At 41.6% G+C, this 25,055-nt stretch overlaps 1 protein-coding gene across 1 annotated transcript in view; it reads right to left on the reverse strand.

Moving 5' to 3' along the window:
• cpne5a (copine Va) overlaps window positions 1-25,055 on the reverse strand; it is a 119,599-nt gene that overhangs the window by 23,293 nt on the left and 71,251 nt on the right. The window contains exons 5-7 of the mRNA XM_046364423.1: window positions 23,128-23,167; window positions 21,804-21,880; window positions 10,639-10,702 (exon numbers count right to left, since the gene is read on the reverse strand). Of these exons, the coding sequence (XP_046220379.1) occupies window positions 10,639-10,702; window positions 21,804-21,880; window positions 23,128-23,167 (181 nt within the window). The remainder of the gene's footprint in view (window positions 1-10,638; window positions 10,703-21,803; window positions 21,881-23,127; window positions 23,168-25,055) is intronic.

Here is a 25,055-nt window from a genome sequence, read left to right on the forward strand (position 1 = left end):
TGAACCCTGTGGCACCCTCATAGAGTCTGCCAGAGGTCCGGACAACAGGCCCCTCCGATTTAACACACTGAACTCTGTCTGAGAAGTATTTCGTGAACCAGGCATGTGAGAAACCAAGGCTGTTGAGTCTGCTGATAAGAACGTGGTGATTGACAGAGTCAAAAGCCTTGGCCAGGTCGATGAATACAGCTGCACAGTATTGTCTTTTATCGATGGCGGTTATAATATGGTTTAGGCCCTTGAGCGTGGCTGAGGTGCACCCATGACCAGATTGCATAGCGGAGAAGGTACGGTGGGATTCAAAATGGTCGGTGATCCGTTTGTTAACTTGGCTTTCAAAGACCTTAGAAAGGCAGGGTAGGATAGATATAGGTCTGTAACAGTTTGGGTCTATAGTGTCTCCCCATTTGAAGAGGTGGGTGACCGTGGCAGCTTTCCAATCTTTGGGCATCTCAGACGATACGAAAGAGAGGTTGAACAGGTTATAATAGGGGTTGCAACAATTGCGGCAGATCATTTTAGAAAGAGAGGGTCCAGATTATCTAGCCCAGCTGATTTGTAGGGGTCCAGATTTTGCAGCTCTTTCAGAACATCAGCTATCTGGATTTGCATGAAGGAGAAATGGGGAGGCTTGGGCAAGTTGATGTGGGGCGTGCAGAGCTGTTGCCCGGGGTAGGGGTAGCTAGGTGGAAAGCATGGCCAGCCCTAGAAAAATGCTTATTAAAATTCTCAATTATAGTGGATTTATTGGTGGTGACAGTGTTTCCTAGCCTTATTGCAGTGGGCAGCTGGGAGAAGGTCCTCTTATTCTTCATGGACTTAACAGTGTCCCAGAACGTTTTGGATGCACATTTCTGTTTGAAAAAGCTAGCTTTTACTGTCCCAACTTCCCCGAAAAGTTGCATATTGCGGGGGCTATTCAATGCTAATGCAGTACGCCACGGGATGTTTTGGTGCTAGTCAAGGGCTGTCAGGTCTGGAGTGAACCAAGGGCTACATCTGTTCCTGGTTCTACATTTTTTGAATGGGGCATGCTTATTTAAGATGGTGAGGAAAGCACTTTTAAAGAATAACCAGGCATCCTCTACTGACGGAATGAGGTCAATATCCTTCCAGGATACCCGGGCCAGGTCGATTGGAAAGGCCTGCTCGCTGAAGTGTTTTGGGGAGCATTTGACAGTGATGAGGGTTGGTCGTTTGACCGCAGACCCATTACGGATGCAGGCAATGAGACAGTGATTGCTGAGATCTTGGTTGAAGACAGTAGAGGTGTATTTAGAGTGCAGGTTGGTTAGGATAATATCTATGAATGTGCCCATGTTTACGGATTTGGGGTTGTACCTGGTAGGTTCATTGATCATTTGTGTGAGATTGAGGGCTTAGATTGTAGGACGGCCGGGGTGTTAAGCATGTCCCAGTTTAAGTCACCTAACATTACGAATTCTGAAGATAGATGGTGGGCAATCAATTCACATATGGTGTTATGTGTTACGTGTCTATGTTGACGTCCTGCTCTCCTGACTTCGCTCCCAGTACGCACGCCATTGACATCTATCTTGTCGGAAAATGTTACAGTTAGGGATGGAAATTTCAGGATTTTTGGTGGCCATTCAGACACGGCTAGGACATCTGGGTTGGCAGAATGTGCTAAAGCAGTAACAAAAAATAACTTAGGGAGGAGGCTTTTAATGTTAACATGCATGAAACCAAGGCTTTTACGGTTACAGAAGTCAACAAATGAGAGTGCCTGGGGAATGGGAGTGGAGCTAGGCGCTGCAGGGCCTGGATTAACATCTACATCGCCAGAGGAACAGAGGAGGAGTAGGATAAGGGTACGGCTAAAGGCTATAAGAACTGGTGGTCTAGTGCGTTTGGAACAGAGAGTAAAAGGGGTAGGTTTCTGGGTGCGGAAGAATAGATTCATGGCATAATGTACAAACAAGGGTATGGTAGGATGTGAGTACAGTGGAGGTAAACCTAGGCATTGAGTGACGATGAGAGAGGTTTAATCTCTAGAGACACCAATTTAAACCAGGTGAGGTCACCCCATGTGCGGGAGGTGGAACAACAGGGCTAGCTGAGGCATATTGAGCAACACACAGACATTTTTCCTATCCGTAGCCTACGATTGTGCAACATCGTTGTTCAGATGTGAAATTCCACATATTTTATTTTACCTTTATTTAACTAGGCAAGTCAGTTAAGAACAAATTCTTATTTTCAATTATAGCCTAGGAACAGTGGGTTAACTGCCAGTTCAGGGGCAGAACGACAGATTTGTACCTTCAGATTTGTACCTTCAAATGGGGGTTTGAACTAGCCCAACGCTCTAACCACTACGCTACCCTGCCGTCCCAAATGTTGTGTACATGTTGTGTACTGTTCTCCACAACTCAATACAAGTGTAAGACAATTGGGTTTGGTAGTTTCAACTGACCTCTCCACTGTAAGACTATGTGACTGAATATCAACAGGGGTGAAAGGATAACTTAGTTCCCATTCTATTACTATCAAATACAAGCCAGCATGCCCTTTACCCCAATGCTTTGCCACTTTAGCCATTTCAAATGGTAAATTGTACAATTTAACATCTGGTAAAGCCAATCCTCCTACATCACTTGGTGAGCACACCTTCTTCATATTAATCCTGGGTTTTTTCTTGTCCCACAAAAAGTATTATAGCCTCGTTATTGTTATTTTATTGTGTTACTTTTTATTATTTTTTACTTTAGTTTATTTGTTAAATATTTGTTTAACTCTTCTTGAACTGCACTGTTGGGCTTGTAAGTAAGCATTTCACGGTAAGGTCTACACTTGTTGAATTTGCCGCATGTGACAAATAGAGTTGTATTTTATTTTATTTGTTAGTGGCAGACCAAAGCGTGGCTCAACCTCAGGCCTGTTAGATTCAGTTGGACGCATTAAGTGATGCAATGTTTCTGTCATTTTTGTTGTTGTTGGTACAACGTGTTGGAAGATTTTGTTTCTCCCACTCGGTCCAATAGCCATCGTTCACAACTGTTACTATAGGACACTGGAGATCGAATTTCAATATTGAAACAATGTTGCAAATATCGGAGATACAGTACAGACAGCAAAGTTTACACAGATATCTGCTGTTGAAAACCAAATGCTAGTGACAACCAACTGCTAGTCTTAAAGAATGAGGATATCATGTCGAGATGCGTTTTTACAGTTTACAGTAACGATTGCCTGGCTGGTCTGATGAGACAGTGGATTGCGCAGGGAGATGGAAGAGTAAATAGGTATTTCACCGTCATAGTCTTAGCCGATGGTAAGATGTGGAATAGACACTGGCTGGAACGGGGTTCTAACCAATCAGCATCCAGGATTAGACCCAGCCGTTGTAAAATTGAATTCATAGACATCACTGTGGTGCTGCTATGGCTGAAAACCTTTTCTGCTGCAGTGCCAGACTCCTTCCAGCACATTCCTAGCCCGTGATTGAGTCCTGCTTTGGCTCTTAGGCCAATCAAGGGCATGATTGGCTGCACAATCAGCTCCAACCCTTTAAAATGCTGCTCTTCTCCTTGAAATGCAGGAGCTGATTTTGAGTTAATAGGGCCCTGGGACAGTGGTCTCTAACTGCATTTGCTCCCACTTTCCTTTTTTTTGCCTCCCTTCTCTGCCTCTCCCCCACATGAAACACAGATTAGCCCACATATTCACACCTAAAGATACTAACACACACACACCTACAATTTTAGTTGTATTAAGGTACAAATGGGCACAAAATGGAGAAGCACACTATGTCCCACAAAAAAGTATTTGTTTAGTTATTATGTCATTTTTTTTTTTTAAACTGTCTGGAATATTCATAGGTAACATTGCAGAGATATAATTCAATTCTGGGACCACAACCATTTTAATCACGTTGATCTTTCCCCATAAAGAAAGGTCTCTCTTCCCATTTTTCTATATTGGTCTTAATCTTGACTAGCAGTGGCTCAACATTTAGTCCCATCACTTCCTCCAAATTTGAATTTAGAACCCAAATCCTTCATCCCAGTAGGAACCCATTTGACGCTAAATGGGGTAACATTTTCAGAGTAACATATGGCATTAATTGACATTGCTTTTGACTTATCCCAATTCATTTTGTAGCTTGACAAACTAGAATATGATTCAATACAAAATAAGAGACCAGCAGTAGAATATCGTCTGCATACATAAGCAGCTTGTGTTTTTTTCCCTCCTCCAAGGACACCCCCAATTTCTGTATCTGTACTTATCATTGTCACAAGAGGCTCTATAACTATGGTAAACAGGAGAGGGGAAAGAAAGCAACCCAAAACCTTGTGCCTCTAGAAAGACTTTTAAAAAAGGACACAACATTTCATTTGTAAGAACTGTTGCTTTAGGATTTAAATAAAGGACCCTTATCCCTTTACAAAAGAAAAGCCCACTCTACCCTATCAAATGCCTTCTCAGCAGCTAAGGAGACAGCAACGGTAGGAACTATATTTGAGTGGTTTAACCACATGAGGTGTAAGAGCCTACCTGTTCATAATAAATCCTACTTGGTCACTATGTATGATCTTAGGTAGTGCCTTCTCTAAGCGTATTGCAAGGGTCTTAGTAAGAATCTTTACAATCCACATTAAGAAGGCCATCCAGACCAGGTGACTTCCCTGCTTTCAAAAATAACTAACTTCTTGTTCTTTTATAGTACAGTCTAGGTCCTCTACTTTGCTATCTGATAATCTAGGTAATTCTATACCAGATAGAAAAGTATCCATATCTATGGGGCTCGCTGAACAGGACTGTATATAAATATTCAGAAAACATTGAAACATTGTTTCTCTTTTTGGATGAGGTCACCATCTTATTGCCCTTCTTAAATGCTGGGATTACGTTAGAAGTGTTCTGCATTTTCAGTTGTCTTGCTAGTAGCCGGCCTGTCTTCTCACCTTCCTCATAAAAACTGGTTCTAAAGCCTAAACAGTGCATATTCTCTCCTTTTGTTATACATTTTGTGCAACTGACATTTCAGTTTGCAGGCAGTTTGAAACGTGCTATCTGTGCAATGTATTGCCAAATCCCTTTTTGCTGCTTCAGCCCCATACCTCATCTTTTTGGACGCATATGCTATTCATTTCCCTCTAGTATGATTTAGAGGTTTCCCATACTGTGGAAACCCTTTCAGGTGAGCCTACGTTGATCTCAAAAAAGGATCTAAGATCATGTGCTAGTGATTGGCTAAATATCTAATCTTGCAATGGTGTCTAAATCTACCCTTCCGTACATTTTCAGAGTTTATAGCAACATGTAACTCCACTATAGCATGATCTGTGAGGGAGATGGGCCCAATCTTGCAATCAATCACATTATTAAACATGAAATTAGATACCAAGAATACATCTATTCTGGAGTGTGTCTTATGACAGTGGGAGAAAAAAAAGTATATTCTCTATCATTAGGATGGACTAATCTCCATATGTCTGTAAATCCCATAACTTCTGCTAGCATATGTATTGCAAGTCTATCTTTTGGCATGGAGTTACCTGTACATTTACTTCTATCAATCACATTGTCCATCACTTGGTTGATGTCTCCAGGAAGGATGATCTGCCCCTCCATATTTCCCAGTATAACATTGACCTCATGAACAAAATGTGGTTCCTCCTTTTTGGGAGCATATATATTGCATAACACTACCTTAATCCCATTTATAAGAGCCTCAATGCAGATAAGCCTGTCAGACTCATCAGAGTGTTGCTTCAAAATTACAAAATGAAGTATTTTCCTTATCAGAATAATCACCCAATTTAGTTTGGAATTAAATGAGCTATGATAAACTTCTGCAACCTCCTCCAAATTTCAGTGCCTCTATATGTTAAATGTGATTCCTGTATGAACATAATATCTGCCAGTTTTGATTATAAATATGTCAAAATCTTTTTTCTATTCACTTGGTTATCACAACCATTTACAGTATTTTCCAAGTATCCATATTTGCTCTGAGAAGTTATAGCCTGTGAGCATGAAGTGCCCCTTTTAACACGTTACAACTCTAATGAACATCATTATATAAAATTGCACAATATATGCTTCTGCTGTAGAAAAAAAAACACTGTAAATAAACATTCCAAACCAATCCCCAAATAAAACAAAGCAACATAACGTCGCTTCTCGATTAATCAATCATCACAGAACTGTCTTTGATGCTGCAGAAGATAACCTGCAGTCTCAACTAAACATGTTTTTTTATTTAACTAGGCAAGTCAGTTAAGAACAAATTCCTATATTACAATGACGGCCTACCCCAGTCAAACCCAGACGACGCTGGGCCAATTGTGCGCCGTCATATGGGACTCCAGATCACAGCTGGTTGTGATATACCCCGGGATCAAACCAGGGTCTGTTGTGATGCCTCTAGCACTGAGATGCAGTGCCTTAGACTGCTGCGCTACTCGGGAGCCCTTTTGGTCAGTGACGTGGTCCATGAGGTGCATGAAAGGCTAAATTAGCAACACTCCACAGAGTCCCTAAAACAAATAGGCTACCTTCATTTGTATTGTAAACAGCCTACAATTCAACTTGTACTTGACCTTGTCTCGTTTTCTGTATCTAGGCTAAACACCTTGCTCTCGCAATAAACTTTCTGCCTCCATGTCGTCCTTGAAAATCATTTTCTTTCCCTTCCAAGTATAGAGCAGGGTCGCCGAGAAAAAGCTGGATATGTTGTGGAATCGTGTCGAAGAACTTGAGAGCAGAAGTAGGAGAAATACGGGGAAATTAGTTCATCTGAAAGAGGGGAGTGAGACTGTGGACTAATCTTGTGTGTGTGCAGAAAATCATCGCAGGCATGAATTTGAAATTGAACCCATCGCAGTTTAACCATGACTGGCGGGAATGGGCCCCCGATAACGGTTCTCATCCGATTCCTACAATCTACAGCCCGCGACAAGGTACTTAAAGCGGCGAAAGAAAAGGGTGGCTTTCCGTGGGAAGGCCGCCGGCTGTCTTTTTTTCCCGGCCCTTTCCAGGAACTGGCAAGGAAGAGGAAGAAGTTTGCAACGGCGAGGAAACAACTACACGAGAAGAACATCAGGCACACACTGCTACTCTGCCCCATCCATCCTCTCTTGTATCGCATCAACTTTTTCCTTTAGCTCGGTAGTTGTTTTCATCATGGCGACTTCGGATGCAACACCCAAACAAAGTCGTATTCGTCTTTCCCATTTGCTCAAATAGATCCTTCTGATTTACCGATTTCTCTGGGGTTATGTGTTTATCCATGTCTTGGTGGGGGTTTCGGGAGGACTTCCAGTTTATTTGCTAGTCAATGTGGCCTTGAATACTGCGTGTTAGGCCCGAATACGTTTTTAGCGTGTATTGACACTTTAGCAAGATGTTTCAAAATGTAAATTATCTTTATATTATACTGTACTTCAAGTCAGTATATGAAGTGTATATCGTTGAGTTTCAATATTTACATGTGGGCATTTGGAGCTCGCTAAAATGCTTCCATCTTTTTTGGAAATCACACCTGACTCCAACGTGGCTATATTGAAAGATATCATGAAGAACTGCATAAGTGTTGCTAATGCTCTCCACTTTCTGGAGGACCGAGTTTTGAAATCATTGTAATGCTCGGTGGAAACAGAGTATGATATCTAAGGAGATGGAGAAAATTCAGTCGTTTGTTTGAAAATAATTTGGAGGGAGTTGAAAAGAGAACATGTTGTATAAAACACCAGTCTCCGAGATTATATCTAAACTAAGGGCAAGCATGGCATCCATGACAGAGAGGGAGAAGTGTTCATTCATGTATACGTACGGGTAAGAGAGTCTAACAAGCTACATTTTCAGATGTTATACATTTATACATGCTAGCTTGCGACTCTACATCTTACAGGATCGCGCTCACCAGCCAAGCACATGCACTGTCGTGGATGCAAGGTCTGATCACTTTTGACACCAATGTAATGAAACAGGCAGGGAGCAGGTCTCGAACCCTCAACCTTCTAGCCCGAAGTCCAGCGTGCTATCGACTGTGCCGCAAAAGCATGCTCAAGTGGCAGAGTCGATATTTGCGCTTATAAAACCAATACTGTTATCTAACTAGCTAACATTAGCTGGCTGGCTCGCTAGCTAACGTTACGTGAATGATCTGTGTAGTAATATTATTCATATCTCAGAGACATTTGCATTGCTAGTTATAGCCTAATGTTAGCTAGGTAGCTCAAATTGAACCTAGCTAGTTTGTTAGCTTTAGCTACCAGCATATTCATGCAGGGTAGTAATGTTATGAGTTGGGTTTATGGTTCATTGTTTAGCTAGCTAGCTACATTTCAAAACAAAAGACACATTTACATTTTACATTTAAGTCATTTAGCAGACGCTCCATTATGCAAGTAACCATTTCACTGAACCGTTTACACCTTCTATATCCTGTGCATGTGACCAATACACTTTGATTTTATTTGAAATAGTGTGCATTTACCAGAGACAGCAATGTGAACAACATGACCTGCACCAAAGTCAACTTAGGATATAACGTTAAGCCAATGAGACAGTGTCCAAGTTCTAAAATTCACTGGTAGAATGACTGCTTTTATTTTGTCAGACTCACAACTGTAAGCTATTTTCTGTAATTAGCTTGCCATTTTCTTGTAAATAATGATCTTGTTGTGAATATTGTTTTTCTGTAATAATAAATACAAATGAGCTACATTTAAGATGTTGTCAGCTATATGATATGATCATTATTTGAACTGGCTAGCCAGCTAACTAACCAAAACATTGTTTAGAAATGTGCTTTTAGTTGCCTGGTTTGCTAGATTGACATATACTAAATACATTTTTAAACGGATGGGTTTATTGGTTTTGAAAAACACCAGTTATGCTATATTGGACCACAGGCTGCTGATGTCATGCAGCCTGTCGTTTTTGTGTTTATACTTTTTCATAACGACAACGACAAGTTTGATGTCGGACAACACGCGAATGTACATGATGTCACTACCAGAACTGTCTACAGACCTGTCGATAGACGTGGCCTCACAGTTGAATCCTTAAAGAGATGGGTGGGGCTAAGGCTTAAGAGGGTGTGAATGATCCTGAATGAGTGTATACAAAGAAGAGCTCTCCAGTAGGTGTACCAAAATATTCAAGGTCCATTTTCTCAAAAGTGGGGTTACAAGTTTATCAACATTCAAAGTAGAATGACTTTCCCATTGTTCCTCAACTGTTGTGTATGATATTACATTTTACCAGTCTTTACTTTTATCCAATGTAAAAACATACTTTCAAATTTTGCTAAAAGAGACCCAATCCAACCGGTTGGTCACAAATAGTTTTTGGAAATGAAGCCCTTTATCTACTTTCCCAGAGTTGGATGTTCCTGTAGACTTCCAGCCATTGTGCTAACGCTTGTTAGCATTGGCTTGTGAAACTACCTCTAACTTCCTTCATACTCTACGCAGAGACATAAAAATGTTATCCACAATGATATTCTGGACAGAAGCTCTACAGCCCAACTAATTAACAGGCGCTCCAACATGTGAAGATAGCCGTACAGCATAATAACCACAGAAAACATGTTTATCTTTAATAGTGACTTCTAGCCAACCCCTTTTACCTCGAGAGGAAATAAAAAAACAACACCGTACAGAATTCATCACATGGAAGCTATTATTCAGTCTGATGGTTTAACAATATGCATGGCTGTTTATGGTCTGTCAGTGGTTGTGCATCTGTTGATTGGTCCGCTGCTCTGTTTTGGGTAGAAGTACTAGTAGGGCAGTTCCCTGTGGAGCCGCCCCAGGACCGAAGCATCACGCATGGAGCCGCTGTAATGAGCTCGTCTTCTCCAGCGCAGTGCAACGCAGGGGCAGACTCAGAGGTGGCTGATAGCAGGAGAGGGGCATCATGGGAAATCTCTTAGCAGCCAGTTCCTCAGTGACAGAGTGGCGAGCTCCGCCCACGCTCATCTGAATTTCTAAGCAGTGTCTCTCTCTCTCGCTCGCTCTCTGAGAAAAACCCTCAGTTATTTCTGGGGTAAACAAACATGGAGATGAACTCTCCCTCTCCTTTCTCTCCCAGTCTTGTTTTTGTAAGAAGTGTTGACATGCTGAATGCACCGAGGTGTCTGTTTAAACTACGAGCACACAGCTCGGACACCCATGCATACCCCACAAGACATACCACCAAAGGTCTCTTCACAATCCCCAAGTCAAGAACAGATTATGGGAGATGCACAGTACTAAATAGAGCCATGGCGACATGGTACACTATTCCACATCAGGTAACTGATGCAAGCAGTAGAATCAGATTTAAAAAACGGATAAAAATATAACTTATGGAACAGCGTGGACTGTGAAGAGACACAGACACAGACACACATGCACATGATAAGACACGCACTCTACACACAGGTACACGGGGATTTTGTATTGTAGATATGTGATACTAGAGTAGTGGTCTGAGGGCACATACTTAATGTGTTGTGAAAAGTGTTATGAAATGCAGTGTCATGTAATATTTTAAATTGTATATACTGTAACTGCCTTAATGTTGCTGGACCACAGGAAGAGTAGCTGCTGCCTTGGCACAACAATGGCTGAAACAAAAGCTGACTTTCGTGGCCTCAGAGGGGAAAAGGTGACTGACCCTACAGTTACTGAGCTCCTCCGCAGCAAAGATAATGGCCCCCAACTTCTTCCCAGGAATCCCACTGTGAAAGAGAAAATAGAAAATGATGGAAGAGAGAGGGGGAGATGGAGAGTGACAGAGAGCGAGAGAGAGAGAGAGAGAGAGAGAGAGAGAGAAAGAGAGAGAGAGAGAGAGAGAGAGTGAGATATCTTTTAATACTAATGACAAAATGATACATAGTCATATAGTCACAGTCCCGCTCTTCCTCGGAATATTGAGTCAGAATTCATTAACCATGCAACACATACTGCATAGCACGTTCACACTGCCATCTTTCCTTTCTTGTTCTGCTTTAATGCAGTTGCCATTCACATCAAGGTTAAAGCTTTTGTTTTTACTTCATTTAAACTTACTTTCACTTTGTCGATTCAATTTATTCCAATTAAGGCACGATTCAAGGAACTGAAAGGATAGCGAGCGAGAGCGAGGGTAGAGAAAGCCAGAGCAGACAAGCCGGATAAGTGCGAGAGAGGGTGAGCAAGAGGCTGTGTGACAGTAAGGGGCTTGCAAGGTCAAACCTGCAAGCTGGTCAAATGCTGTGCAGTGGGTAAATCTGGGTAACTCTGGGCCAGCTATAGCTCGCTCCACTCCCCTCTTCCTGTCTTTAGTAGAGTGAACTCCTGGGGAGAATCTCAATTGCATTACTCTGATTCCTCGCGTCCTCTCTCTCCTTGCCTCTTTATCAAAACCCATTCGATGAGAAGGTCAGAGGGAAGGGACCTCTGAGCTTCTCATCTCATGAGGTTTGAGAAGGATGTGAGGAATCAAGGAAATGCAATTGAGATTCTCCAGTGGTGCAGCTCATCCTCTCACCACATCCAGCACGTCACTCTCTCTGACAGGGGCGACCTCCTAGCACATCACCTTATCACCTACACTGAGCAGAGGCCTTGTCTCACAGTGGTACAGGGTGCTGATGGGTCACCTATCCAGGTATCCACTGTGTCTCAATCTTCCACCTTGACACACATTTTCCAATTGGTATTTCCTGCATAACAGAGCTGTCCAATCAAATCATGTTCAATCTCATAGCGTGCTCACTGAGTTACAGAGGTAATAGTCTTGCAATGTACCACATTGTGCAAGTCTGACTGCGATTGGGCATCCCACATTATACTACAACCCTCTGTTTCTACTGTAAGGTATCTAGGGTTGCAAAGCTATCGGTAATTTACCAAAATTAACGTAATATTTTGTAATTTTGGTCATTAATAGACAAACTATTGCAATCTCTGATAACTTTGGTCATTTATACATGAATAACTTTTACAAAATGTATTCATATAGTATACATTTTTATATCGATATCCATATTGTCCATGAGGTTCTAGTGGATAGACCTTCAAGAGAAAATAGTGTAATTAATACAAAAACAACATCTAATGAACAATGACATTATTTGTTTTAACTCTGCAACTATTGACTTTTAAAAAAAACAACTGCTACCAGTTTGATGCCAAAACATTGACAACAAATATATATTGACATAGTTAAATAAATAAAAGTGTGTAAAAAAAAAAGTATACAAGATATTTCATGTTGAAATCCTCATATTAAACACCAATTGCATTCACTAAGTTGATGGTTAATATTTAGGATGTTTTATGGCTTTGATATTCAATATTTTATTTAAAAATCATGTTATTTAATTATTTCATATTTGTACATGTGATAAGGCCACACAGAGGGCCAGAGTTAATTAGAGAAGTACCCCAAAAGGTCACTAATGTCATCTTATAAATTTCCATATAAACCTTGAAAGTTACCAAAATTCTGGTAGTTTACTGGCAAACTTTGAAAGTTTCCAGTAATATACCCTCCATTTTGTAACAATAGTTATAGCACACATTGTGAGAAATCACAGTAAATTGGGGAGGAAATGGAAAATGAAGTGGAAAACAGAGTTTCCGTCTTCATCATCCTGAGATAATATACGATGATGTTCTGGACACGGAGAAAAAGAACAAATTACTGTATGTTTCCTTGGTAACTGAAGTCACAGTATCAGCAGCAATCAGGACACGTCGTTTAATTATGTCATAGAAACATCCATCGAGGCCCTTTAGCGGACAACTTGAGCACTAGGGCAGAAATCCTGTTAGCTAGAGGCCCACCATGTCTCAATGTGATTAGACCTTGGAGAGAAGGATGCCCTTCAGAAACCTATCTCCTCCCCGTCACTCCCCTCCCCTGTCTGCAGCAAGTGGGATCGCAAGAGTAGGGACAGGTGAGCTGAAGAGTCCAGAGATTTCTACACTATATATACAAAAGTATGTGGACACCCCTTTCAAATTAGTGGATTTGGCTATTTCAGCCACATTCGCTGCTGACAGGTGTATAAAATCAAGCACACAGCTATGCAAACTCCATAGACAAACATTGGCAGTAGAATGGCCTTACTGAAGAGCTCTTTGACTTTCCAACAAGTCAGCTGCCCCAGTCAACTGTAAGTGCTGTTACTGTGAAGTGGAAAGGTCTAGGAGAAACAATGGCTCAGCCATGAAGTGGTAGGCCACACAAGCTCACAGAACTGGACCGCCGAGTGCTGAAGCGCGTAGCGCGTAAAAATGGTCTGTTCTCGGTTGCAACACTCACTACCGTGTTCCAAACTGTCTCTGGAAGCAACATCAGCACAATAAATATTTGTCGGGAGCCTCGTAAAATGGGTTTCCATGGCTGAGCAACCGCACATAAGCCTAAGCTCACCATGCGCAATGCCAAATATCGGCTGGAGAGGTGCAAAGCTCGCTGTCATTGGACTCTGGAGCAGTGGAAATGCACACTTCATCATCTGGCAATCCGACGGACAAATCTGGCTTTGGCGGTCGGCAGGAGAATGGAACGCTACCTGCCCGAATCCATGTTACCTGCCCGAACTGTTCCAGTGAAGGGAAATCTTAACGCTACTGCATACAATGACATTCTATACAATTCTGTGCTTCCAATTTTGTGGCAACAGTTCCCGTTTGCACAAAGCGAGGTCCATACAGAAATGGTTTGTCAAGATCGGTTTTGGAAGAACTTGACTGGTCTGCACAGAGCCCCTAACCGTAACCCCTTTGACCACTTTTGGGATGAATTGGAATGCTGACTGCGACTGCCCTTCCTCACCAATGCTCTGGTGGCTGAATGGGAGCAAATCCCCACAGCAATGTTCCAACATTGCCTTCCCAGAAGAGTGGAGGCTGTTATAGCAGCAAAGGGGGACCAACTCCATATTAATGCCCATGATTTTGGAATGAGATGTTTGACAAGCAGGTGTCTACATACTTTTGGTCATGTAGTGTACTTCAGAGCTGCATTTCTATTACAATGTATTGTGTATACCGTGCAGATCAAAGTCAAAAACATGTATTTGTAATGTACTTATAGTATAGTATAGTATAGTAAGGGCATTATGGCAAAAAAAGCCCTATGTATTTTGAATTGCAGTCCACAAGAACTAGAGAATGACAGACAGATGTGGACACATGAGAATGTAGCCATTAAAATAATAAAGAAAACCTAGTTCATTATGCATGTATTTGGCTGCCTTGTTCCATCTTTGCAGCTGGCCTTACCCAAAGGGGTCGAATACAACATTCAGGATGTGTCAGCTCGGCTAGCGCCAACAGTCCTCAATATTTCAGGACCATGGCCCAGATTCAGATGGGTTGAGCCAGAGGTGGGATAAACCAGAATACTGGAACAACTTCATGAGACAAAGATTCAGTTGGCCAGGCAGAGAAAAGAAAAAGGATGGTTCCTACACTCTGTGTCTGACATGGAGACAGTGGGCCGTCTGTGATGCACTTTGGGAGAACATAGTTCCTTACCTTCCATGTACGTGATACATTGACAGCTGGGGAATTATTTATGACAAAAGTCAAAACCATCCTTACCTAGTGCTATTGTACTGTCTGGATTTAGACATTTAGATTCAGACTTAGTGTCCTGAAAAGTCTGCCACATAAATGTTGAAAATAAAATCCCCAAAAATGACCAAAGAAATTAACCAATGATGAGCTGTCGCCAAAGTAGCCACTCAAAGTTGTGCTGTAGACATCATAAACTGTCTGCACATTTGTGTGTGAGACAGACAGGTGGTGTCCTCCCAGTAACTAAATATAATCTGCTAGAGAATTACACTTCCCTTATCATCCGATACTTCCCATCCCATCCCCTCCACACATCCAACACCCCCCCACACATTCAATATCCCCCATTCCCTCCACACTTCCTACCCCCCCATCCCCTCACATCTGGAGACCCACTGCTCTCCTAGGGAGCCTCTGAGCTGCCTCTGAGAGGCACACACAAACTACAGTCGCCCATAAACTCCACTCCCTGTAGCTATGGATCCAAAATAATGCATTGTTGTTTCATGAATACATGTAAAGCCGATGAACTAAAATAGATTTAACAAGAACACAAGAGCAAGAAGACACCCAAGTCTTGCCAACGGCTCATGACTGCCTAAGAAACACAAGAAGACTTGAGGAAAAGTAGCTTAGGCAGTAATTGGTAATGTCACAGCAGAGGTAGCTAGAGGGAACATATGGCAGGTTGTTCAGTTGCACACTGCCTGCCTGCCAGGGATCCCAAAACATTTATCTTGTGAACCTTGATCGTGTATCGTTTCACACTTTTGACAGCATCGAAATGGGATCCTCAAGAGGTCTGACCATGTGGGAGATTTGACATTGAGCTGAAAGGACAGCAGAGCATTTACCGAAATGTGCATCTATACACAACCTGTCATATTACGTGTGATTTGATTGACTGATGTCTGCAAGAGTTATCCCAAAGTGTAATTTCACAATATGTGCCATATACATTTCTAAAATGAACAATACATCACCTGTGACAGCTTATTTAGCTATGATTCCACCTCATATATCTCCATCTACTCTTGTGCCGGTAGCTTGTTGCTTTGATAATGGACTAGGAGGTGTATTTTCTATGTCCTCTATCTATAAACACTGAATCTTCTATGAGGTTTGACTTTTTAATTTGTCTCTCCGACAGCACATTGGAAAGGACTTTTGCTCTGGTTTGTAGAAACTAAATGAAGCTGGAGTCTCTCCCATTTAGTTTTATCACAAGTGAATTGCATGGGATGTTCAATACAGTAACACTATGTTGAAGTAAATGGGATGTTCAATATAGTAACACTATGTTGAAGTAAATGGGATGTTCAATATAGTAACACTATGTTGAAGTAACACTATATTAAAGTAGATGCTTCATTAAACTTATAGCAGAGAGAAAATAGCTCACCATGAGCTATTATGCATCACTATCTATTAATTGCATTATGGGAAACCTATTATTTGTTCATAAGACACAGCTAACTTACAGTATATTCACATGAATTTTGTGTACAATTACTATCCTATATATAGTAGATACAAGTCACTGTGGTTGATCTCCATATCACAACCTCATTATGAAAATGTAACAGTCGTAACATCACAAGGCTAATCTACATAGATATGCAATTACACTGTATGTACATCTATATCATGTACGCAAATAGTTGTTTCCCAACTTGGTGTATAGGGCAGTGTAAAGTGTGTAACTAATAATACACGGAGAAACCTTAATTACAGTTGCCAGGATTGCACCTCCATGATTGCGAGTGTGTGAGTGTGTGTGAGTGTGTGTGTGGATGCAAACTCGCAGCAGGAGTGAAATTGTGGAAGCATGGGGTATGCTCTCCACACCAAATCTTACAGATAAAAATACGACCCGCATGCAATGTCACGTAGAGCACATGTCTGATCTTCTAAAAGGGGAAAATGAAGTGTATTCGCCCAATCCTGCTTTTACACTATGGGAGAGCTTACAGTCCTTCTCAGTTACCATAGAAACCAACAGGTAAGTGGTAGAGAAGTGCTTCTTCCTCCACAGCATGATACCCCATTCTCAAAACAGTGACCTACAAAAAGACGCCCACCGCCGCGCAGAGGCCATCGCCAGGCATTTCGAATTGGCTCTCCTCCGCCTCTCACTCTGGGGGGTGTGTGTGGAATAAAGGCAATGCTGGGGGGATGTGTTTTTTTATTTATTTTTAAATAGTAGGTGGATCAGCTTTAATATTGCAAGTAGATTTTGGCTTCTATCAATCTAATATTCTGCATAATTTCCAATCCAGCCATACATATATATATTTTTAAAATATATTTTCCTTTATTATTTTCCCCTAACCGTACCAACCCCTCCCCTTATTGGAGTAAACTAACAGACAACAACACTTATGTTTCTACTTCCAGCTTATACATACTATATAGTGCATTCTGAAAGTATTCAGACTTCTTGACTTTTCCACATTTTGTTACTTTTCAGCCTTATTCTAAAATGTATTAAATTGTGTTTTTTTTCTTAATCAATCTACACACAATACCCCATAATGACAAAGATAATTACTTTTTCAGAAATGTTTGAAAATGTATTAAAATAAACCAACTGAAATATGACATTTGCATAAGTATTCAGACACTTTACTCAGTACTTTGTTGAAGCACCTTTGGCAGCGATTACAGCCTAGAGTCTTCTTGGGTATGACGCTACAAGCTTGGCACACCTGTATTTGGAATTTTCTCACATTCTTCTCTGCAGATCCTCTCAAACTCTGTCAGGTTTGATGGGGTGCAATGCTGCCCAGCTATTTTCAGGTATCTCCAGAGGTTTTCGTTTGGGTTCAAGTCCAGCCTCTGGCTGGGCCACTCAATGACATTCAGAGACTTGTCCCGAAGCCACACCCACATTATCTTGGCTGTGTGGTTAGGGTCATTGACCTATTGGAAGGTGAACCTTTGCCTTAGTCTGAGGTCCTGAGCACTCTGGAGCAGGTTTTTGTCAAGGATCTCTCTGTACTTTGCTCTGTTCATTTTTCCTTTGATCCTGACTAGTCTCCCAGTCCCTGCCACTGAAAACATCCCCACAGCATGAAGCTGCCAGCACCATGCTTCATCGTAGGGATGGCATTGACCAGGTGATGGGCAGTGCCTGATTTCCTCCAGACATGACGCTTGGTATTCCGGCCAAAGTGTTCAAACTTGATATGATCAGAGCAGAGAATTGTGTTTCTCATGGTGTGAGAGTCCTTCAGAGGACTATCATGTACCTTTTACTGATGAGTGGCTTCCGTCTAGTCACTCTACCATAAAGGCCTTGATTGGTGGAGTGCTGCAGAGATACTGTGGTTGTCCTTCTTGATAGTTGTCCTTCTTGATGGTTCTCCCATCTCCACAGAGGAACTCTGGAGCTCTGTCAGAGTGACCATCGGGTTCTTGGTCACCTCCCAGACCAAGGCCCTTCTCCCCCGATTGCTCAGTTTGGCCTGACGACCAGCTCTAGGAAGAGTCTTGGTGGTTCCAAACTTCTTCCATTTAAGAATGATGGGGGCCACTGTGTTCTCGAGTCCCTTCAATGCTGCAGAAACATTTTGGTACCCTTCTCCAGATCTGTGCTTCGACACAACCCTGTCTCAGAGCTCTACAGACAATTCCTTTAACCTCATGGCTTGGATGCACCTGAGCTCAATTTTGAGTCTCATAGCAAAGGGTCTGAATACTTACGTAAATGTTTTTTAAATTTTTAATACATTTGCAAACATTTCTATAAACCTGTTTTCACTTTATCATTAAAATAACGTGTGTAGATTGATATATTTTTGTATTTAATCAATTTCAGAATAAGGCTGTAGTGTAACGAAATGGGGAAAAAGTCAAGGGGTCTGAATACTTTTTGAATGCACTGTACATTTTATAGACACAGTATATTATGCATTAGTTATCTTCTTGTTATTTTTAGTCCCACCCTTCAGCACCCATCAACCCCTCCAATCTATCACTGAATACCATCCAGTTTTGATTTCTATTTGCCAGATATTTTTCAACTGTGCTATGATTTTTCACAAGTTCTGAACCTTTCTATTCTCATAGTTTCTACAGACTGTAAATTAAAGATACCATTTTTTGCTAAGAGTATTATTATATTATTGATCGATTGACTATGACTTTTCAGACCACCCAGCAGTACTATTTGCAGAGTTAACTCCAAGTACATGTTGCAGGGAGGATGTGTTTTTGGGGTTGTTTTGACAGCCATGTGAAACACACTAAACACGTAGAGGAGTTGTCTCCAGGCTTTGTCTTTGCAGATGCCCTCTGGGATGGCAGGCTCTGTCTGCTGTTGGTTCTTCTGTACCCGTCCCCCTCTCTCTCTCTGTCACAGCTTGCTACATGTCCCCCAGGAATGTGGCCTTCTAAATGCCGGAGTGTCAAGGAGGGAGAATGGCACATTTTGGAACAAAACCCACATCCTTTTCCTTCGCTGCTCTCGGCATCTTTGTAGCTTCATCCATTGTCGGTTTTAAATAGCGGCCTTTTGAATGACCAACCAGACAGGCTGAATGGCGATTGTTTTTATTGTTGAACGCAAGGCTTTTCTTCAGGGTGAAGCATTTTTAAGGCTTTTCTAAAGGATTCTCGGAATGATACGTCATGCTAATAATTTGAACAAGACTTTTAGTTTGTGATGGAGGATACAACTTGCATGCTTTACTTTTCAGAATGTGGCGGTATGTGAGCAGGACCATTGGTGAGTGTGTGTGTGCCTGCGTGCATGCATGTGCGCTTGTGTGTAAGTGTGTGTGTGCACAGGCACAGGGGAAGGTAACGCTTCACTCTGGTAACGCCAAGAAGGCAGAGCATATTTTTATCTCGCCAATAGAGAAAGTGCAGCAGGCCCAAACCCAGTGGCATCCTCCAAAGGCTATACATCTCTTTCTCTCTCTCTCTCTCTCTCTCTCTCTCTCTCTCTCTCTCTCTCTCTCTCTCTCTCTCTCTCTCTCTCTCTCTCTCTCTCTCTCTCTCTCTCTCTCTCTCTCTCTCTCTCTCTCTTTCTCTCTCAGCTCAGCTCAGCTCTGCCAAGTCTATGTCATTTGAACTGGGAGATACACTGTGCTGGCTGCATGGGGACGATAAGCCTGAACACGTATAAATAGAGAAATGGATGAAGATGTCCAACGGGATCATTTATGGTAATCGAGAACATTGGCTCCCATGGTCATGTGTAAAGTCAATGATTGGCCTCTGTTTTAGGAGTCTGTTCCTGAGGATTAAAACGTGATTTGTATTTACAAATGTTGTCGCTCCTTATGCCCCCAAAATAAGAACATTTACATACATCTACACGAACAAACAGACAAAAAGCTAAGTATACTCAGTCTGAGATAAAATAGAGCAATTCATCTCCTATTCTGCAATGACCATTTTTTTTCCAGTTGGCGAACTCATAACATACATGCACACTCCACAAACAACACCTTATTGTCGATTTCTGAAATCGGTAGGAGAAAAAAATTATGCTTCACAATACAATTTCTGCACAAAATGACCCTTTCAAGAGGTTGATTACAAGATGTTACTATGCCGTGCACCAGAGGTGCTTTGGCAATCAATGCTTTTTCACTAGTTTCTTTCTGAGGCTATAGAGTATGGAATATTGCCACGGGATTATACCATAATACATTCTCAACATTTACAGCTCACCTACAGTGCTGTGCTCCATTTCCAATCAACAGACAGATAGTCCCTCCCTCAAGACCGAACCAACATTTGCCAATCACATGGGCCATGACATCCAGCCAAAGGCAGGTATGGCCAGTTCTCACTTCATTAGGACTGTAGTGGTTCCATGGATAATGGGAAAGAGAGTGCCATTTCCCTTGATTTTAAGCAATGTTGTGATGCTTTTGATACGGTAAACCACTCCGTTCTTGTGGGCCGGCTAATGAGTATTGGTGTCTCCAATAGACCATCTGCTGTCTCAGCCACTGCCTGTCACCAAGGGAGTACACCAAGGCTCGATCCTAGGTCCCACGCTCTTCTCAATTTACATCAAGAACATAGCTCAAGCGGTAGGAAGCTCTCTCAACCATTTATATGCAGATGATACAGTCTTATACTCAGCTGGCCCCTAACTGGATTTTGTGTTAAACACTCTACAACAAAGCTTTCTTAGTGTCCAACAAGCTTGCTCTTCCCTTAACCTTGTTCTGAACACCTCCAAAACAAAGGTCATGTGGTTTGGTAAGAAGAATACCCCTCTCCCCAAAGGTGTGATTACTACCTCTGAAGGTTTAGAGCTTGAAGTAGTCACCTCATAAAAGTACTTGGGAGTAGGGAGATATGGTACACCGTCTTTCTCTCAGTACTTATCAAAGCTGCAAGCTAAGGTTAAATCTAGACTTGGTTCCCTCTATCGTAATTGCTCCTCTTTCACCCCCAGCTGCCAAACTAACCCTGACTCAGATGACCATCCTGCCCATGCTATTTTACGGAGACGTAATTTATAAATCGGCAAGTAAGGGTGCCATTACCATTCTGCCATCAGATTTGCCACCAATGCTCCTTATAGGACACGACACTGCACTATACTCCTCTGTAAACTGGCCATCTATGTATACCCGTCGCAAGACCCTGGTTGATGCTTATTTATAAAATCCTCTTAGGCATCACTCCCCCTATCTGAGAAACCTACTGCAGCCCTCATCCTACACATACAACACCCGTTCTGCCAGTCACATTCTGTTAAAGATACCCTAAGCACACACACTCCTCTTTTCAGTTCGATGCAGCTAGCGATTGGAACGAGCTGCTAAAAACATTCAAACTGGACAGTTTTATCTTTTCAGTTTTAGACTCAGTCGTGGACACTCGTACTGACAGTTGTGGCTGCTTCGTGGGATGTATTGTTGTCTCTACCTTCTTGCCCTTTGTGCTGTTGTCTGAGCCAAATAATGTTTGTACCATGTTTTGTGCTGCTACCATGTTGGGCTTCTGCCATATAGTGTTGCTACCATGTTGTTGTCAAGTTGTGTTGCTACCATTCTGTGTTGTCACGTGTTGCTGCCATGCTATGTTGTTGTCTTTAGGTCTCTCTTTATGTCGTGTCGCGGTGTCTCTCTTTTGTCGTGATGTGTGTTTTGTCCTATATTTGTATTATTATTATTATTAAAGCCCCGACCCTCGTCCCCCACAGAAGGCATTTTGCGTTTTGGTAGGCCGTCATTGTAAATAACATTTGATTTTTAACTGACTTGCCAAGTTCAATAAGTCAAATAAAAGACTTACGAGAGACTCTTCTCCAGCCGTCCGCCCGCTGAGCCAATGATCTCCCCCAGAGTGCAGAAGGTCTGACCAAGGAAGTCCTAGTGCAGAGAGCCTGGGGTTTTAGTCATGTGACACGTCTAACAGCCAGGCAGTTCACAGTACAGTACATATCAAATCAAATCAAATTTATTTATATAGCCCTTCGTACGTCAGCTGATATCTCAAAGTGCTGTACAGAAACCCAGCCTAAAACCCCAAACAGCAAACAATGCAGGTGTAAAAGCACATACAATGCTTTATCATACATCCCACATGCCAGGTTGAAAGCGAAGTGATTACAAATCAAATCCAATGTTATTGGTCAGGTACACATATTTAGCAGATGCTATTGCGGGTGTTTACAAAATACTTGTGTCCCCTAGCTCCAACAGTGTAGAAGTAACTAACGATTCACAACAATATAATATAGAAATATAGAAATATTAGAACGAGCAATGTCGGAGTGGCATTGACTAAAATACAGTAGAATACAGTATATGCGTACATATCATATACAAAGTGGCTGAAAACATTGCAAACTATTGTGACACTGAAAACTAAACGATTAAACATGGGCATACAGTGTGTTATCAGAAAGGTTCAAATGATCCAATCTAGCAGGTGTATCTTATAAACCCGATACATCTCATTATCCAAAGTTGTTTTTTACCAAGCTAACATTTCAAGCTGGTGTTCCATCTGTCCACACAACACAGAGAAGCAGATGAGGACATTGAGAAGCACAGACATGGCAAGGCACATAAAAACACCGGCACAAGAGCAACAACAGAGCTCTGTGTGTGAGTTCGCTCTCTGTTTCAAAAAGCGACCAGCCTACGGTAGCTTTGGCTTTGAAGTCGTCTCTCAAAGTGCTTTCGCTGAGCATTTGATATAATGGGATGGCTTAATGATACTATGGTTGATACTATGGTTGATTGGAACAAAAAAAACACAGATATTGGACAAGTGACAGCAGAAGTACAACAAAAACACACCAATCTCACATCATGAATGGCTGTCTCTAAATGCAAATAAGGAGACGATACATAACATGCCATAATGACTGACATTGTAGCTGTGTATGTATTTACTATTTGCATCAATACTAACCTTCTGCGCTCCAGTATTTTGTTGAGCAGAAAGGAAATATGGAACACAGAGGTCAAATCTAGAATATAATATTGTAGACTATTGTATTCATACAAAGACAACAAGCTTCCTTCTGATAATTAGTCACGATGGCATGATTGACAACATAACATTAACATTAACAGCGTGTTTTATACTGTGAGGGGGAGACACTTACAAATTTTGAAATATTTGAACTTCTGGAGTCCACATTGTATCTGCAAGAAAACAAACACAGTTAGGTATAAATCACTCAAAATGACAAAATCAATGTGAATAACCAGTGAGCTAGGGAAGTATGTCCTTACCTATCAGTTTAGGTATTGGATACTGTATGTGTCATCCTGAACTAAATGAGCAAATCAAATTATCTCTAAATTAACCATAACATTTCACAGGGACGTTTCTGCATGAAGAAGGGATACACAGTAGAGGGGCTGAGGATATTCTCTTTGGTTAAGTCCCACATGGTACCCTATTCCCTTTATAGTGCACTACATTTGACCTGAGTCCATAGGACTGTGGCCAAAAGTAGTGCACTATACTTGGAATAGAATGCAATTTGGGATGCAGACCTTGTCTCCCAACACGAGAACATCAATTGACTGTTGGACTAGTCAACATCCATTGAATGTTCTTGAATCCTATTCACTGTGGATATGAAGCCAATCCTCCACCTCGGGCTCAGGGCTTCGATGCTTGCTTAACCATTCCCTAGCTCAAACTCGCTTGTTTTCATTGGTTCAATGGTATAGAACATTATTGAGTGCCATCATTTGGGAGTTATCTGTTTGCCTGTTTGCCTGACTGTTATGCTGGAGTAGTGTCACGACTTCCGCTGAAGTCGGCTCCTCTCCTTGTTCGGGCGGCGATCGGCGGTCGACATCACCGGCACCGGCTTTCTATCCATCTCCGCTCCATTTTTCATTTATCCATTTGTTTTGTCTTGTTCCCTGCACACCTGGTTTTCATTCCCCAATCACACTACATGTATTTACTCCTCTGTTCCCCCTCATGTCTTTGTGTGAGATTGTTTTGTTATGTGTCTATGTTGACGCGCTTTACTGGTATGCGTTTATTCCGTGTTTTATTTCACGAGGTATGTTTAGTTGTTTGTACATAATTATTGTGACTGTGTGCGCGTTTTTCACTTTTGACAATTGGCAGGAGGTTTCGACGCAGTGGCGTCCGTCCGTCTGTTGGTTTCTCCTGCCTAAATAAAGTGTGCGCCTGTTCACAGCTCTCTGCTCTCCTGCACCTGACTCCGCTCCCAGTACGCACACCATTGACAAGTAGACTGATTGATTATTTGCCCTTTGTTAATTAAAAATTAATATTGACCCTGTTAACACCTGAGTTACACTGATTGTTTGTAAGAACTTTGTCACAGCGCAGAACAAATTGTTCTTCCATGGCATATAATCAGACATTTCAAATTCATACAATGTCAATACATATACACTACCATTCAAAAGTTTGGGGTCACTTAGAAATGTCCTTGTTTTTGAAAGAAAAGCTCACTTTTTGCCCATTAAAATAACATCAAATTGATCAGAAATACAGTTAATACATTGTTAATGTTGTAAATGACTATTGTAGCTGGAAACGGCAGATATTTAAAGGAATATCTACATAGGAGTACAGAGGCCCATTATCAGCAACCAACACTCATGTGTTCCAATGGCATGTTGGGTTAGCTAATCCAAGTGTATCCTTTTAAAAGGCTAATTGATCATTAGAAAACCCTTTTTCAATTATGTTAGCAGAGCTGAAAAATGTTGTCCTAATTAAAGAAGCAATAAAACTGTCCTTCTTTAGACTAGTTGAGTATCTAGAGCATCAGCATCTGTGGGTTCGATTACAGCCTCAAAATGGCCAGAAACAAAGGACTTTCTTCTGAAACTCGTCAGTCTATTCTTGTTCTGAGAAATGAAGGCTATTCCATGCGAGAAATTGCCAAGAAACTGAAGATCTCGTACAATGCTGTGTACTACTCCCTTCACAGAACACTACAAACTGTCTCGAACCAGAATCGAAAGAGGAGTGGGAGGCCCCGGTGCACAACTGAGCTAAAGGACAAGTACATTAGAGTGTCTAGTTTGAGAA

This window comes from Oncorhynchus gorbuscha, linkage group LG10 (genome assembly GCF_021184085.1).
Source record: "Oncorhynchus gorbuscha isolate QuinsamMale2020 ecotype Even-year linkage group LG10, OgorEven_v1.0, whole genome shotgun sequence".
NCBI lineage: Eukaryota > Metazoa > Chordata > Actinopteri > Salmoniformes > Salmonidae > Oncorhynchus > Oncorhynchus gorbuscha.